General features: G+C 44.5%; 1 protein-coding gene across 1 annotated transcript in view; it reads right to left on the bottom strand.

Moving 5' to 3' along the window:
- SMIM7 (small integral membrane protein 7) overlaps positions 1–9,606 on the bottom strand; it is a 35,233-nt gene extending 25,627 nt beyond the window's left edge. Inside the window, exon 1 of the mRNA XM_086946933.1 lies at positions 9,386–9,606. Within this exon, the coding sequence (XP_086803059.1) occupies positions 9,386–9,411 (26 nt within the window). The 5' untranslated portion in view covers positions 9,412–9,606. The remainder of the gene's footprint in view (positions 1–9,385) is intronic.
- Between the last annotated feature and the right edge of the window lie 3,222 nt (positions 9,607–12,828).

Consider the following 12,828-nt stretch of genomic DNA (forward strand, 5'->3'; position numbering starts at 1 on the left):
GACCAGTAGAAGAAGACTTGAAACGTGAATGGCCCTGAGAAGCAACTGGAGGATGTGCCTCATATTCACAATCTGTTTATTGTAAAAATTGACAGAAACGCCACCTTCATCCAGTGGCGGCCGGCATGGCTCGCGGCCGGGCATGGGGAGGCGGGAGGGGGGGTTTGGAGGTGGAGGAAATCAGGGGGGTAGCGGAATGATTTTTTTTTTAACTTACCTTGAGGCCGGGTCCCACATCTTCTCTGCTACTGCTCTCCTGCCTCCGACCAGAACAGAGAACAGGCAGCTAAGCTCCCTCCCCATAGCCAATCACAACGCTGCAATCAGAGTTGTGATTGGTCTGCGCACTGTGACATGGCACTCAGCCAGGGGCTGGAGGGGTGGGCATGTTCTCCATGCAGGCTGAAAAGCAGCTTAGCAGCTTGCATGGAGGACACTGAAAGTGCGCATGACTGGTTTGGGCAGCCCGAGGGCACTTAGGAGTGGGCAAACCACTCCTCCACTGCCCTGCTCCGAGAGCAGACCCGCCCACCTGCCTGCCCACAAAGCATCAAGACACAAAGCATAAAATGAGAACTCCAAGTTACTATCATTTTACGTTTCTCACTGCTTAAAAGCAGTGAGGCAAAGCTCCTCCGCCATAGCAGAGGAGCAGCCCCTGCCGTTCTCCCCTTAAACATGTTACAACACTGCTCAGCAATAGCTAATGTCGCTTAACAGAGAGAACACACTTCTTCAAGGTGCCTGTCCTGCATGGTTTCTTTGCAATGCCTGGTCAGAGTACACACCTATCTAGCATTTGAGAGTGGTGCCACACATATGCCTTGTGGCTTACTCAAGAGTGCAAAAGTACTCCAAGGAGGGGAACAAACCCTTGTGTTCCGGTATTTACAATTACCACATACTAGAAAATAAACAGTCACAAGTTTGTCAAAACAATATAGAGAAGGGGCAGAAAAAAATTACTAAAGGCTACAGCCCTAGCTAGGCCAGATCTGTCGTAGGTCCTATAAGGCGGAATTAGCCAGATGAAAGGCAACGCTGAAGGAGAGAGCAGGCTGGAGAGCCTTCTCCTACGTCGCAGCAAAGACTTGGAACCAGCTCCCAGTAAACATCAGACGCTCCCCCACCTGCACACCTGCAGGAAGAGCTTCAAGACCTGGCTCTTCGACTGATCCGGAGCTGTCCCCCCGCACCCCCCTCTACGCACCTTGAGACCCTCACGGGTGAGTAGCGTGCTTTATAAACCCCATATTGATTGATTGAAAGCATGGACAAAGCTAATTGAGGCAAGCACTTTAAAGAGTAGCTCTAAATTCTGGAGCATCATAAATAGCCCCTTCTTAGCGGACAATGTGTGAAACGTCCCGCGTCCCATATAACGGAGAATGAACGGGTGCTCCACTTTGAGGACATGTTTCAGTGCCCCCTTGACAGGATTACAACGTCCGGCTTGGGTTAAGGGAAATCTGCTTTGGTTTTTACAACTGAAGACGTAAGGCCGGGCATCACTGGGCTGTCCAGCAATAAAGCGCCAGGACCAGATGGTATTCCGCCTGATCTTTACAAATCCGACTTGAACTTGTGGGTACCAGCCCATATTGACGCTTGAGTAAGAACGGGTCCCCGTGGTTCCTGGGCCAGATCAACCATAGTCCCAGTATTTAAAAAGGGAAATAGAAACAGTACTCATTGCTAAAGGCCAATCTCCCTGTTGCACTCGCTGGTCAAGATGGTTGGACGCATCTTATTAGAAAGGCTGACCTGCTGGACAGAAGAAAATGAGATCTTACCCGATGCCCAGTATGGCTTTCGTCCGGGACGGTCGACTGTTGACCAATGTTTAAATTTATTTATGGTCTTTAACAAGTACACGGTTGCCCGCCCCTGGCACCATCCACCTGGCCTTTATGGACCTGAAGTCCACGTTTGATCGCGTAAATAGATCAAAGCTCTAGCAGACCATGTTGTCCATCGGGTGGATGACTAGATTGTCCATTTCCAGCAGGATCTCTATAGAAATACAATGGCCAAGGTTCGATACACCCAAGATTTGAAGGTCACCCGTCAGTTTTCTATAAAACGAAGATTTCGACAAGGGTGTATCTTGGCCCCTTTTTTGTTTAACCTATGTATCAACAATCTAGATAAAGATTTTAGTAGAGTGTAAGATGGATTATCCCCAGGAGGGCCGACGTGGTCTGCCCGTTTTACTGTATGCGGATGACAAGGTCCTCATGGACCGGACTGGAAGAGGTTTGCAAACTTTACTTAATGCATTTACCTCATTTATTGAAGAACAAGACCTGCAGATAAACAATTCGAAATCTTACGTGATGCAGGTGGGACCTTGTACAAGAAACCACTATTGCTTCCAGGTTGGATCCGTTCAGATCCCGCATACTGGTGTCTTTTCCTACCTGGGGGTCCAGTTTGATGGTAAGATGAAATGGGGGCCATTAAAACAGAGAAAGAAGGGAGATTTAATGCGGGCCAATACAGCCATCTTTAACTTTGCCTCGAAATTAGGAAGAAGACCAATTGGTGCTCTTCTGCAGCTATACCAGACAAAGTGCATTGCCAAAGATTCCTATGGTAGTGAAATCTGGGGATATACTGCCCACGAGGAATTACAAGTAGTTGAAATGGCTTTTTGAGACATTTTCTTTGTGTGCCCCATGGAACCTCAACCCTAGCGGGTACACGAAGAGCTAGGTGTGTCTTATCTCTCTGACCTGTTGGCCTTTCGCCCTCTGTTTTTGTGGTTAAACACTTGGCTGAGTCATTAGATAACATTGAATAGATTGATCCTGAAGGATTGCATGCCCTTGACCATGACCACCATATCCCCTGGCTCAATTATATAAAGGGATGCTTCTTGAGCTTGGGAAGAGTGGCCCGATTTTCCAACCCAGAAACGGCGAATAAGAATGACCTGGGGTGTGTAAGGGTTTCCCTTTTATAGACAGAGGGCCTTAGACAGGGAAGAACAAGAGCTAATGAAGGCTAGCAAATGTAGATTTGTCATCCTGAAAACCGTGCAAACCACTGAGCCATTCCTTTTAATGCCCAAAAGTGCTTACGATCGCTTTTTATTGACTAGGTTCCATTTTGATCTCTTTCATCTCCTGCTGGCGCAGAAACGTGGGTGTAGTAGGGGTCAGAGCCTCACGTCCTGTGGCTGCGACAGTAAGTCTCTCCCGGACATTTTATAATGGTTTGTAGTTATTTTGAGGTAACCCGGAAGACTTTTATTATTCCCATTTTGAAAAAGCTCAAGTTCAGGCAGGTGCACTCGACCTTTACTTTTTTACAAAGGTTATCTGGCAACACCGTTTTTTATGTCCTTCACGTTTTCAAATCAGCTGCTAGGCTCCCAGCCAGTTGCGATTAACTGTTAAAGGTACACAAGGGAGCGTTCAAGATGTGACCCTGAATGTATTGTAATGTTGCACTGAGTACCTGTAGGGATCTTCTATCTTTTTATATATTGTTTTTATGTATAGCACTTAATGTTTTTTAGTAGATTCTTTCCTTGAGAGAATTCTTTCTTGTACATATTGTTTTACTTGTTTCACCTGACCTTCATGGTTTCACGCAAAAACCGAAAAAAGTGATCTGATGATGATGACTCAAGGCTACAGGACTCCCATATGCCTCCACAACCCCCACCACTGCAAGGAATCCAGTTTACACTCCGGCAGACGTCAGAGTGCGTGGATGCACAAGTTTGCCACAGTCCGAGTCCATGTATCCAGCAAGAACAAGCATTTGCAATGCAATAGGTCTCGCATTTGCGAGAGTTTGAGCTATTAGATTTGCAAATGACAATGCATTTTACTTGTGTGTTTTGAAAATCTGTGAGGGCTCACTATGTACTTCTAGTCCTTGCTTACGAGATGCAAGGCTGGCAATAACTGCGCCTCTTTAACTGTCAGCCTTGCTTCTCGTAAGCAAGGACTAGAAGTACAAAGAGCGTGTTTGTGCACCACTTGCAGTTTTTCAAAACACATAAATAAAAGGCATTGTCATTTACAATGCCAATAGCTCAAACTCTCGCAAATGCAAGACCTATGGCATTACAAACGCTTGTTTAGTTATCTAATTCACAAAGTGAGCCACTTTTATGTTGGTGCTCGGGGCTATTATCCGCCCCTGTCCGTCCCTGGTTACATTAAAAGGAAATTAGCTGCAACTGCGCCTGCAGAACATATGTGTAGTCACGTCGGAAATGTTTCTGTTCAACTATCAAACCGCAACTCCTGAAGTTTGGGTGTTTTATTGTGGGTGCCCGTCCCTATTAGGCGGAAGCAGCTGCAAACTCTGCATCTCCGATGTGCGAGTTTCGAATCGAACACCTCATGCGTCGAGACAAATTGACCCATGCTCTTTAAGCAAGGAGTTTTAGAGTGAGGTTTCATAGCTCTGATGTTATTCTTAAGAAAAAATTATGACCCAAGCTGTGCTATCTTGAAGCGTCACAGGGGTTCAACAGCATTGTGAATAGGTTTCCGAAATACCTTTTTTGCAGAAAGGCATTTTTTTCAACTGGTACTCGATATGACGTGTGTACCGCAATATTTTGGACAGTCTCAAATGTGTGTTTTCCATCACTGCACTTTTACCACACAACATCGAGTGATGGATCACCTGCCACAGTGCGAGTAGCTGGACCAGACACCTCCCTCCCTCCCTCAGAGAAGCAGCTGTTGTTTCCCTTCTACAAATCCATCACGTTTCACCCATCATTGCATGGTGTTCTTTATTTAGACATTTGAATTTCACTTCCTACCCCTTACTGCCACAGAAAAGTAAACAAGCTATTGCCATTGCGCAAAGGCAGCCGCTTGTTTATATTTGCATCGTGCTTCGGGCCGCCATTGCCAAAGCCGAATGAACAAAATAGAGTGCCCACTGACTAATGAACGAGACAGTGCAACGCTGCAAGTAAAAGATCCAGTCCTGATGGGCGGTTACAAAAGGAGACCGGCGGTAACAAGGAGGGACTAAGAAGCCCAATTATCAATCAGAAGCCAGCGTTTATCATGGACAATGACACCAGCCAATGAAAAATATGGGCGGGCTTTCACACCACACCCTCATACAGCATGCCTCGCAGTTGTTCAATGTCCAATGCTGGATGTGAGAGAGGCAACAGGATAGCTTGGGAAAGTTGCAGGCTCACAATAAGACCTAACATGGAGCTGGGTGTCCTGCACACTCGTTTCGCAGCCAATCTTCTCTAATCCAGGATGACTGCCAAAGGAGGCATGTAAGTGTTAAGTAGGATGGGAGATGTGGCAGAGCCTTGAAAAACACCATGGGGGAAGTCAGCTGATTTTGAGATAAAGGGACCCATCTTTATGCGATGGTTATGGTTGTGCAGGAAGGAAGCCAACAAGGCCAGAGCTGTGCTGCAGGAAGTCACTCTATTAATGAGCACCTGGTGGTCAATGGTGTACACTGCGGCAAAAAGAACAAGTAGTACCAAAGCACAAGGATAGCACTGGTCACAGGCAGAAAAGAGTTCTTCCTTGATATTTAATTCGGTACTGTCAGAGCTCCTTTGTGGCCTGAATCCAGGCTGGAAGTCACTGAGGAGGCCTTTGAACTCTAGATAGAATGAGGGTTGGCCAGAGACGACTGTTTCAGGCTCCTAGGCATCTCAGGGAAGGCTGCGGACAGGTCAGTCGTAGGCTAGGCTTCTAGAATCTGCTGTTTTTGTCTTTAGGATGAATATAAAAATTGCATGTTTAAGGATGATTTCCCCACTGTCTAAGGAGCTAGTTACAATGTTGAAGATCTGTGAGAGTGCTGGGAGGCCCGGATTGATGACTGTGGTCTCAGCAAGGTCACAGGACGAAGAGAACTATTCGAAGGGTGTCAGTATTTTAATAAAGCATGTTTTTGCCATTTTGCGACAATGTGTTACATAATGAAACACTGGACACCCACTGCTTCCTTATACTCCTCTGCTACTAGGACTTGGCTTATTTTGTTCACTCATTCTTTAGCTAACAGTTAAATAAATCACTGTCAAATGGGGTTAGCGAGGTAATATTGATGGCCAGCACCAACAATCTGAAAATTGTTTCGGCACTGCTTCTAAAAACGCGTACCGCTGCACTGGTTAATATAGGACAGTATTTGTCAGCATCTGCAGCAAATATTGCTGTAATTTCAGTAACCAAGAGCACTGAAGGCCAACGAATCTGGCTCAGATCGCACGCAGGACTAGTGGAGAAGAAAGAACAAAGGTGTGTTCATATGGGAAGGGAATATGGTAGAAGCAGAACGCTTGTCTCGATTTATTTACTTCTTTATAACCAGCAAGAAAAAGAATTTTCAACACAAATATGTTTTTGTAACGTATTACCCATGAAGGTACATAGAGATGATTGACATGTAGGACATTTTTAACAAAATCAACAAGTTACTTGAAAATATGTTAAAAAGGTCACCTGCCAGAAAAATGCCACTACGATTAACTGTGCAAAGTATAAAAAGAACCAATGAGAGACATGTCAAGAGACAAACTGTCGAGCATGATACATCATCACTTTGCTTTGGGGCAGTGCATTAGTGGAAGGAATTCAACGCAAAACATAAGAATGTTGCTGCAAACCAAGGTTGATTATAATAGATCTGGTCTCTTATCCAAAGGACTGTGGTAGTAAATATAATGGAAAAGACTGACTTGCTTGTGGTGATCCAGCGCAATGACTGACTTCCACTTCTAGAAAACTGGAAATAATCAACAAGAAAAATATAGAGAAGTCTATCTTTCGCAGCTAAGATGGACACTGACAGACATCACCCATTTTCCTTCCCACCTGTAACGATATGCAGCGTTTCTGAGAGTTTATGGACCGTTCCAATCATGAGGCTAGAGTGGGAAGCATTTGGAGTCTCACTTGCCCCTTTAAAGCGAAGAGAATGTTTCCACAGATTCTAATTTTAAAAGATCTCAAAAGTAGCATGTTTACAAAGTTGCACGTATAATTTGCGTAGGGTTTCCATTTGGTAAAGTATGTTTTGGGAATGCTAGAAAACCATTACATCAGGACATTCATCTCAACCTACAACTATTGTGACTCTATATTCGTTGTTACAATTAACAGAATTGCGTGCTCTATACCTCAACCATACCAGGGAAATACATTGAACCTTGCACAATTTCTGCGCCCCTTTCATACAGGACTTTTTCTTGTTATTTTCCTGCAATGGAGAGAACACCTAACTACATGATCAATTTTCGATCACAATGCCTTGTTTCTACTATCTCCTTCTGCTATCCTCCTGTGCTATTCACCTTCTAACCCACACCACCCCCATCCTTAATGTTTTCAAGCTTTTATTTGCCTTGTGGAGACATCACCTATCCCATACCAAGTACTCTCTTTCAATTCTGTACTTTTTCTCTCAACTTAAATAGAACCTGAAATGTACATTCTATCATGCTGATGCAGTACTTTCGGAAGTTCAATGGGAGGTCGCTGATGCCCTGCATTTCTAAAAGGTACTGTTTTGCGGGTCTTCCCGACACCATAGCTGGCCTGCAACGACGTTAACAGCCAGACCTGTTTGGATTTGTTTGTTCACGATGCCGCAATGGCCCCAGAGGGAGCTATCGACTTCAAGGAACTGTCTTCAAGGTTATTTTGATAACTGAAGATTTCCAAGTATTATATTGTAGATTTTTATCGTTTTTGATCTTATCTTGAGTATTTAAAAATAATGGATATTTTTCTAAACTGGTGTGGTGTCCTTTTGTAGTGCTTACACTGTATTACTGTATGTTATGTGCAAATGCTTTACACACTGCCTCTAGAATAAGCCTGACTGCTCGTGCCAAGCTACCAAGGGGGAGAGCAGGGGTTATTTTTGGACTGCAACTCCCTTATCCTGACTAGGAAGAAGGGTTCCTATTTGGACAAAGGTACCTGCCTCCGCCAACTAGAGACCCCCATTTCTAACAACTGTAAGATCACAGGTTCCAGAATGTAAAGCAAATTGGACAATGCTTTCCATGTGAAATATTAGAAATTTTGAAACCTTCGCTCTTTCTTGGGCTGTCCATTCTTTATAAAATACGAGTCTACAGCATTCGAAAAGCTTATCTTTTGCATATGTAGTCTTTTTATACGTTTGTTTGATGTTTGTTGGATGTGTAGACCTTCATCTGTGTTTGCAAGTGCTGTAGTGTAGGACCTCAGGACCCATAGTGGGCATCAAGAGTTAGTCCTACTTCAAAATATCTGTGGTGTCCTGGTTTTTTGTTTTGCAAATATGGTCACCCTAAAGAAGTAGATAATATAACCCTGACTATCTCATTTTATCACGTTATGTTGATTTGTATAGCGCATTAATCACCGGAGAGGGTATCCAGGCACTTTGTAAGTTCAGTTACTGAAACACAATAAAAAGCTTTTCCATAAAGCACCCACAGAGCTACTACTGAATGAATATTACCAGCGCTTTTAATGAACAAGGTACTAGGTATCTGCAAGGGAAGGGAGAGTACCTGCACTCAGTAGTAAACAGATACTTTGTTATACTGAGTATTTACGCTTTCATATTTTGATTTCAAGCACTGACTATTACTTATGCTGTGCATGCAGACATAACCCTTGCAAAACCTCAGATACAAACGCTCACATGACCTCTCTCATACCCACTACACACCCCAAGACCAGTCATGTGCACGATAAACTACACAACCATCCCAGGGGATAATGCAAAAGTGACCGCAGAACAAACTGCATGACAATTTGGTACAACTTTCTAGAAGACAATGAATACACTGCAATGCAGATCACTCACAAACCATGTGCCAACGGCATGATAATGACAAACTAGTTTTACATGACAACCTTGCTAACGTTGTAAGCAAACGACAGGGTAGCGTGTCAACGTACACAAAGGGTGAACTTCAGTGCAAAATCATGGGTAGAAAGGGCGATTTAAAATACTAGTATGTATGATGTACATTTTCATTAAAACAGTACAAAAAATAAACTGCAATGTAAAATAAACTTCACACAGGTTTCTGATAAACATACAATCCCCCTAACTTGCAGAATCAAAAGTGTAAATAAACCAGATCACAGATAATACAACGAACTATGATTAGCTAACACCACCACCCCGCCCCCAGGTGCATTTACTGCTGTGGGGCGGCTATTAGGCGTCCATTCCTTCGGTCCTCCCGTGGAGGTCTTGTTCAGGGGCCCCATAGGGCGGGCAGCTGAAAGATGACGGGGTGTGGGCTGTGTGCCCGTCACAGGCTCGTTTTGGGGGTGGGGAGCAGGTGCAGCCGTCTCCGCTTGAAAGGGAGTGTAAGGGCCCCGGGCCCCCTCGGGTCAGCCCCCCGTGCCACACTCACCCGAACAGTAACACGTCCCCGATCATCTTCGGGCCCCACTAGCTATGCCAACGCTGCACAACCGACACTGACAGCCACCGGAAGCGGAAGCTACGCAGGCTCCTCCCCGTCCACCCTGCAACCACCAATCACCGCTCCGCGTCACTTCTCTTGGCTTCTGATTTGATGTGTACGACCGAGCCCATAGACAGGCGGCTGACAGTAGCAGTGTTTACTCAGCTGCAGAGGAAAAGGAATAGAAACAGGACTCAGGCACATGCGGCCATTTTAGAACGGGGTGGGATGAACACATGGCGGCCATCTTAGAACGGGGTGGGATGAAAACTGCTGCGGCTGATTTCCCGCTGACACGGATTTTAAATACTCTATGCACTGTTGTACATTTACAATATTGATGAACACAACAGCCCTGCCAAGTATCCTAGGTCCACGCATGACTAGCTGCTCTAGTTCAGGTTTTTTTTCCTTTCCATTCTTGGACTTGTAGTCTCATATATTACATTGTATAAGTGTAGTGCTTACATTTCTGCTGCTCAGCCAGTATGCGTGTGTATGTGTGGAACCTTGGAATGCTTGATGACTGTGTGGAATGTTGGTGTGCCTGGTGGACTGGAAGAATGACAGTTGGTGAGAGTGGGCTGAGCAGCGATGATGCAGCTCCTGGTGGGGCTCTGAATTAGCTATGAACTAGCCTTCATCTTATTTTCACCATCTCATGTACTTGTAACTACCATCTTGGAACTACAAATAAACCTCTACTTTTACTTACCTCGTGACTACAATTATACTTTGCAACAATAAGCAAGCCTACAAGACTACAAGTCCCACAACCTGGACCAATGCAACTTATCATGCATGTTCTAGTGCAATTTGGCAGCTATGATAACCGTTTGTGACAGCCACCCCCCCTAAAGATTACATAAATAATAGATAGATAGTCGTCCTCGTGGAACGGAGCAGATACTGTGCAGTATGTTCAGCCTCAAATTTTGAAGCACAAAAGAAAGCTGCTATTATAGAAGAAGAGTTTAGGTCTCGTCTCCCTGATAGCTTTTAGGGCCAAATTTTCTTGTGGGTCACACCAAAAAGTTACAGTGAGTTTAGAACTTGCCCATTGCTTATCATTGGTTGGCTTTGTCACTCTCCTTTGCCTGCTTCTTATTCTTTGGCTTGCCTTCCACTTCTTGTGTATAACCCTCCAATGGGAGTGTACTCTTGATCATCCTTTTGATTGGATAACTTGTATTCTTCCACTGCTCTCATTCAGGGAGTTAGTTCTCTCTTTCAGCAGTGTATGATAGTGCATGCATTTTCTAGCTCTCTGCCTAGTGTGCTGCTTCCAACAAACACCTGCATCTGCCAGTGATCTGTGTTGCTCCCTCATTCCCTTTCTTAGTGCGTCCATCAGTCCTGACAGTTTTCTTAGACTTGCAGTCTTGTTTATGCCATTATAAAAACAGTGCTTCAAGCCCCAAAAATTCGAAGGAAAAAACCTGGTCTGAATCAGCACATCACCCACAGACCTGAGAAGCTTGGCAGCTCTGCCCCATTCTTCCGCCACCCTTATCCCCTCCCCTGGCTTTTCTTTTAAATGTTTGTGTTCTCCCCTGAGCCCAGCTTCAAGCACCTCTGTTGTTCCCTCAACCCCTTGCCCACTCCCTGTTGTTTCCTCCCACCCACTCCTCTGTTGAACCACACACTCCACAGTTATTTTTTATTAGATATTTTTAATGGGCCCACCAACTGCCATTTGTTTTCAGGTTTCTCTGCCTTTCAAAAAGTATTTTTATGCAAGTCAGATTATATTTATTTATTTACCTAGTCAAGTGGCGTTCGCCGTTTAGAGTAAATACAATTGTGGCATCCATGTCATTTGTGGTCTTGAATTTTTATACCTGTTTAATTAATTGCCATTGCTTGCTACAAATACCTAACTTCCTCCCTCTTTTGCACAGCATGGTTCCAAATGCCAGCTGCATCACCTTCAGTCCTGCTTGGTCTTTTCTGCAGAAAATAGGTAAATAGTCCTCTTTGGGCAAAAATGTGGGTCTGTCACACAGAACTGAAGACTGGTGGCTAGCCTTTCAGTAACATTGTGCATATTACAATGACGCTCACACACGGATTTCAGACTTCTTTTCCAACAAAAGGCATGAAGGTGAATGTGTCACCACCACAAGATGGATATCCAGAAGGCCCACAAAAATGTGCAAAGGAACTGGTTTTGTTTGCACCGTCAGACTCTAGAACAGACTGATTCTGACTAACTACACAGTCAATAAAAAGAGTGCCCTTTAACTACCTCTTCATACAATGGCCTGATTACTAAAGCTATTGCTGACACATTACCCTTAAACTATTTAAATCAGCCAGTCTGCATCTTGTAGCTGCTCCTAAGGGGAATATATCCATGTTCCAGTCAGGAGCAGGGGTGCCCGACATAAATAGTATACCTCACTACTTCACCTTCATGGATACTCCCCACTATATCGCATGCATTATATTCCAATACAGAAGTAAAATATCCACTACATTGGCCTAATAAGGGTAAGCATTGTTTAACTAGAAATAGGGTAAAAGAATCTTATATAAATGAAGACATGAGGCTTCGGAAGGTCCACCCCACAAAGATGTAGTGGAGGTGACGTAATGGAACATGATGAAGTATCACGCCACCATATAAATTGCACACATAATGAAATCGAAATGTTTAAAAATCTAGTAATCCTAACTGAACTGAATCATATGATGTGGATGTGTTTCAGAACAAGGCACAAGGAGATGTCACTTTTTGCCTCAAAAATCTAACTTAGGAACCACAGCATTAACATAGTAGTGACCAAGTCTTGCAGGCCACTAATTTTCACGCACTTTTACACACCGCTGCCCTGCCTAGCCACTTCCCAGTCATATGAAATCACGACAGAAAGAGCATCAAATATGAAACCATTACTAAGATTCTAAAATACAGCCCGTGGAAGGTGTGACTTCACTGCATTGCACAATGGATTTCATTTCATTTGGTCAGTCGCTGATGTAACCCGTCTAGTAGACAAATGGAGAGAGAGTAGGAAGAGATGGGAGCATGTCGACAGAGCACAAGGCGCTCAGGGCGCAGTGACAAGTGTTAGTAGGTGAAGGGCGTGCGGTGCAAGGATAGTACAGGGATCTGAGCTACCGAGGACAGAGTATGAGAGGTTTGCAGTGCAAAGAAAAAGCTCCAAGTGCTTAGAAGCAGGGGCAGTGTTATCGGCGTGGCGGCTCAAAGACTAACAGGATTAGGAGTATGGGGTACCTGGACACAAATGGAACAATCTTGGCAGTGCTTAATGTGTAAAGAAATATATGTGCCAGGGCCCTTCAGGAGGCCACTACAGGTTGCATCCCTCTTTGCCCCTGCCACCGCTGCCAATGACAGTACCAACACAACTAACCATCAGACT

The sequence above is a fragment of the Lissotriton vulgaris genome, chromosome 12 (genome assembly GCF_964263255.1).
Source record: "Lissotriton vulgaris chromosome 12, aLisVul1.2, whole genome shotgun sequence".
In the NCBI taxonomy this organism is placed as follows: domain Eukaryota; kingdom Metazoa; phylum Chordata; class Amphibia; order Caudata; family Salamandridae; genus Lissotriton; species Lissotriton vulgaris.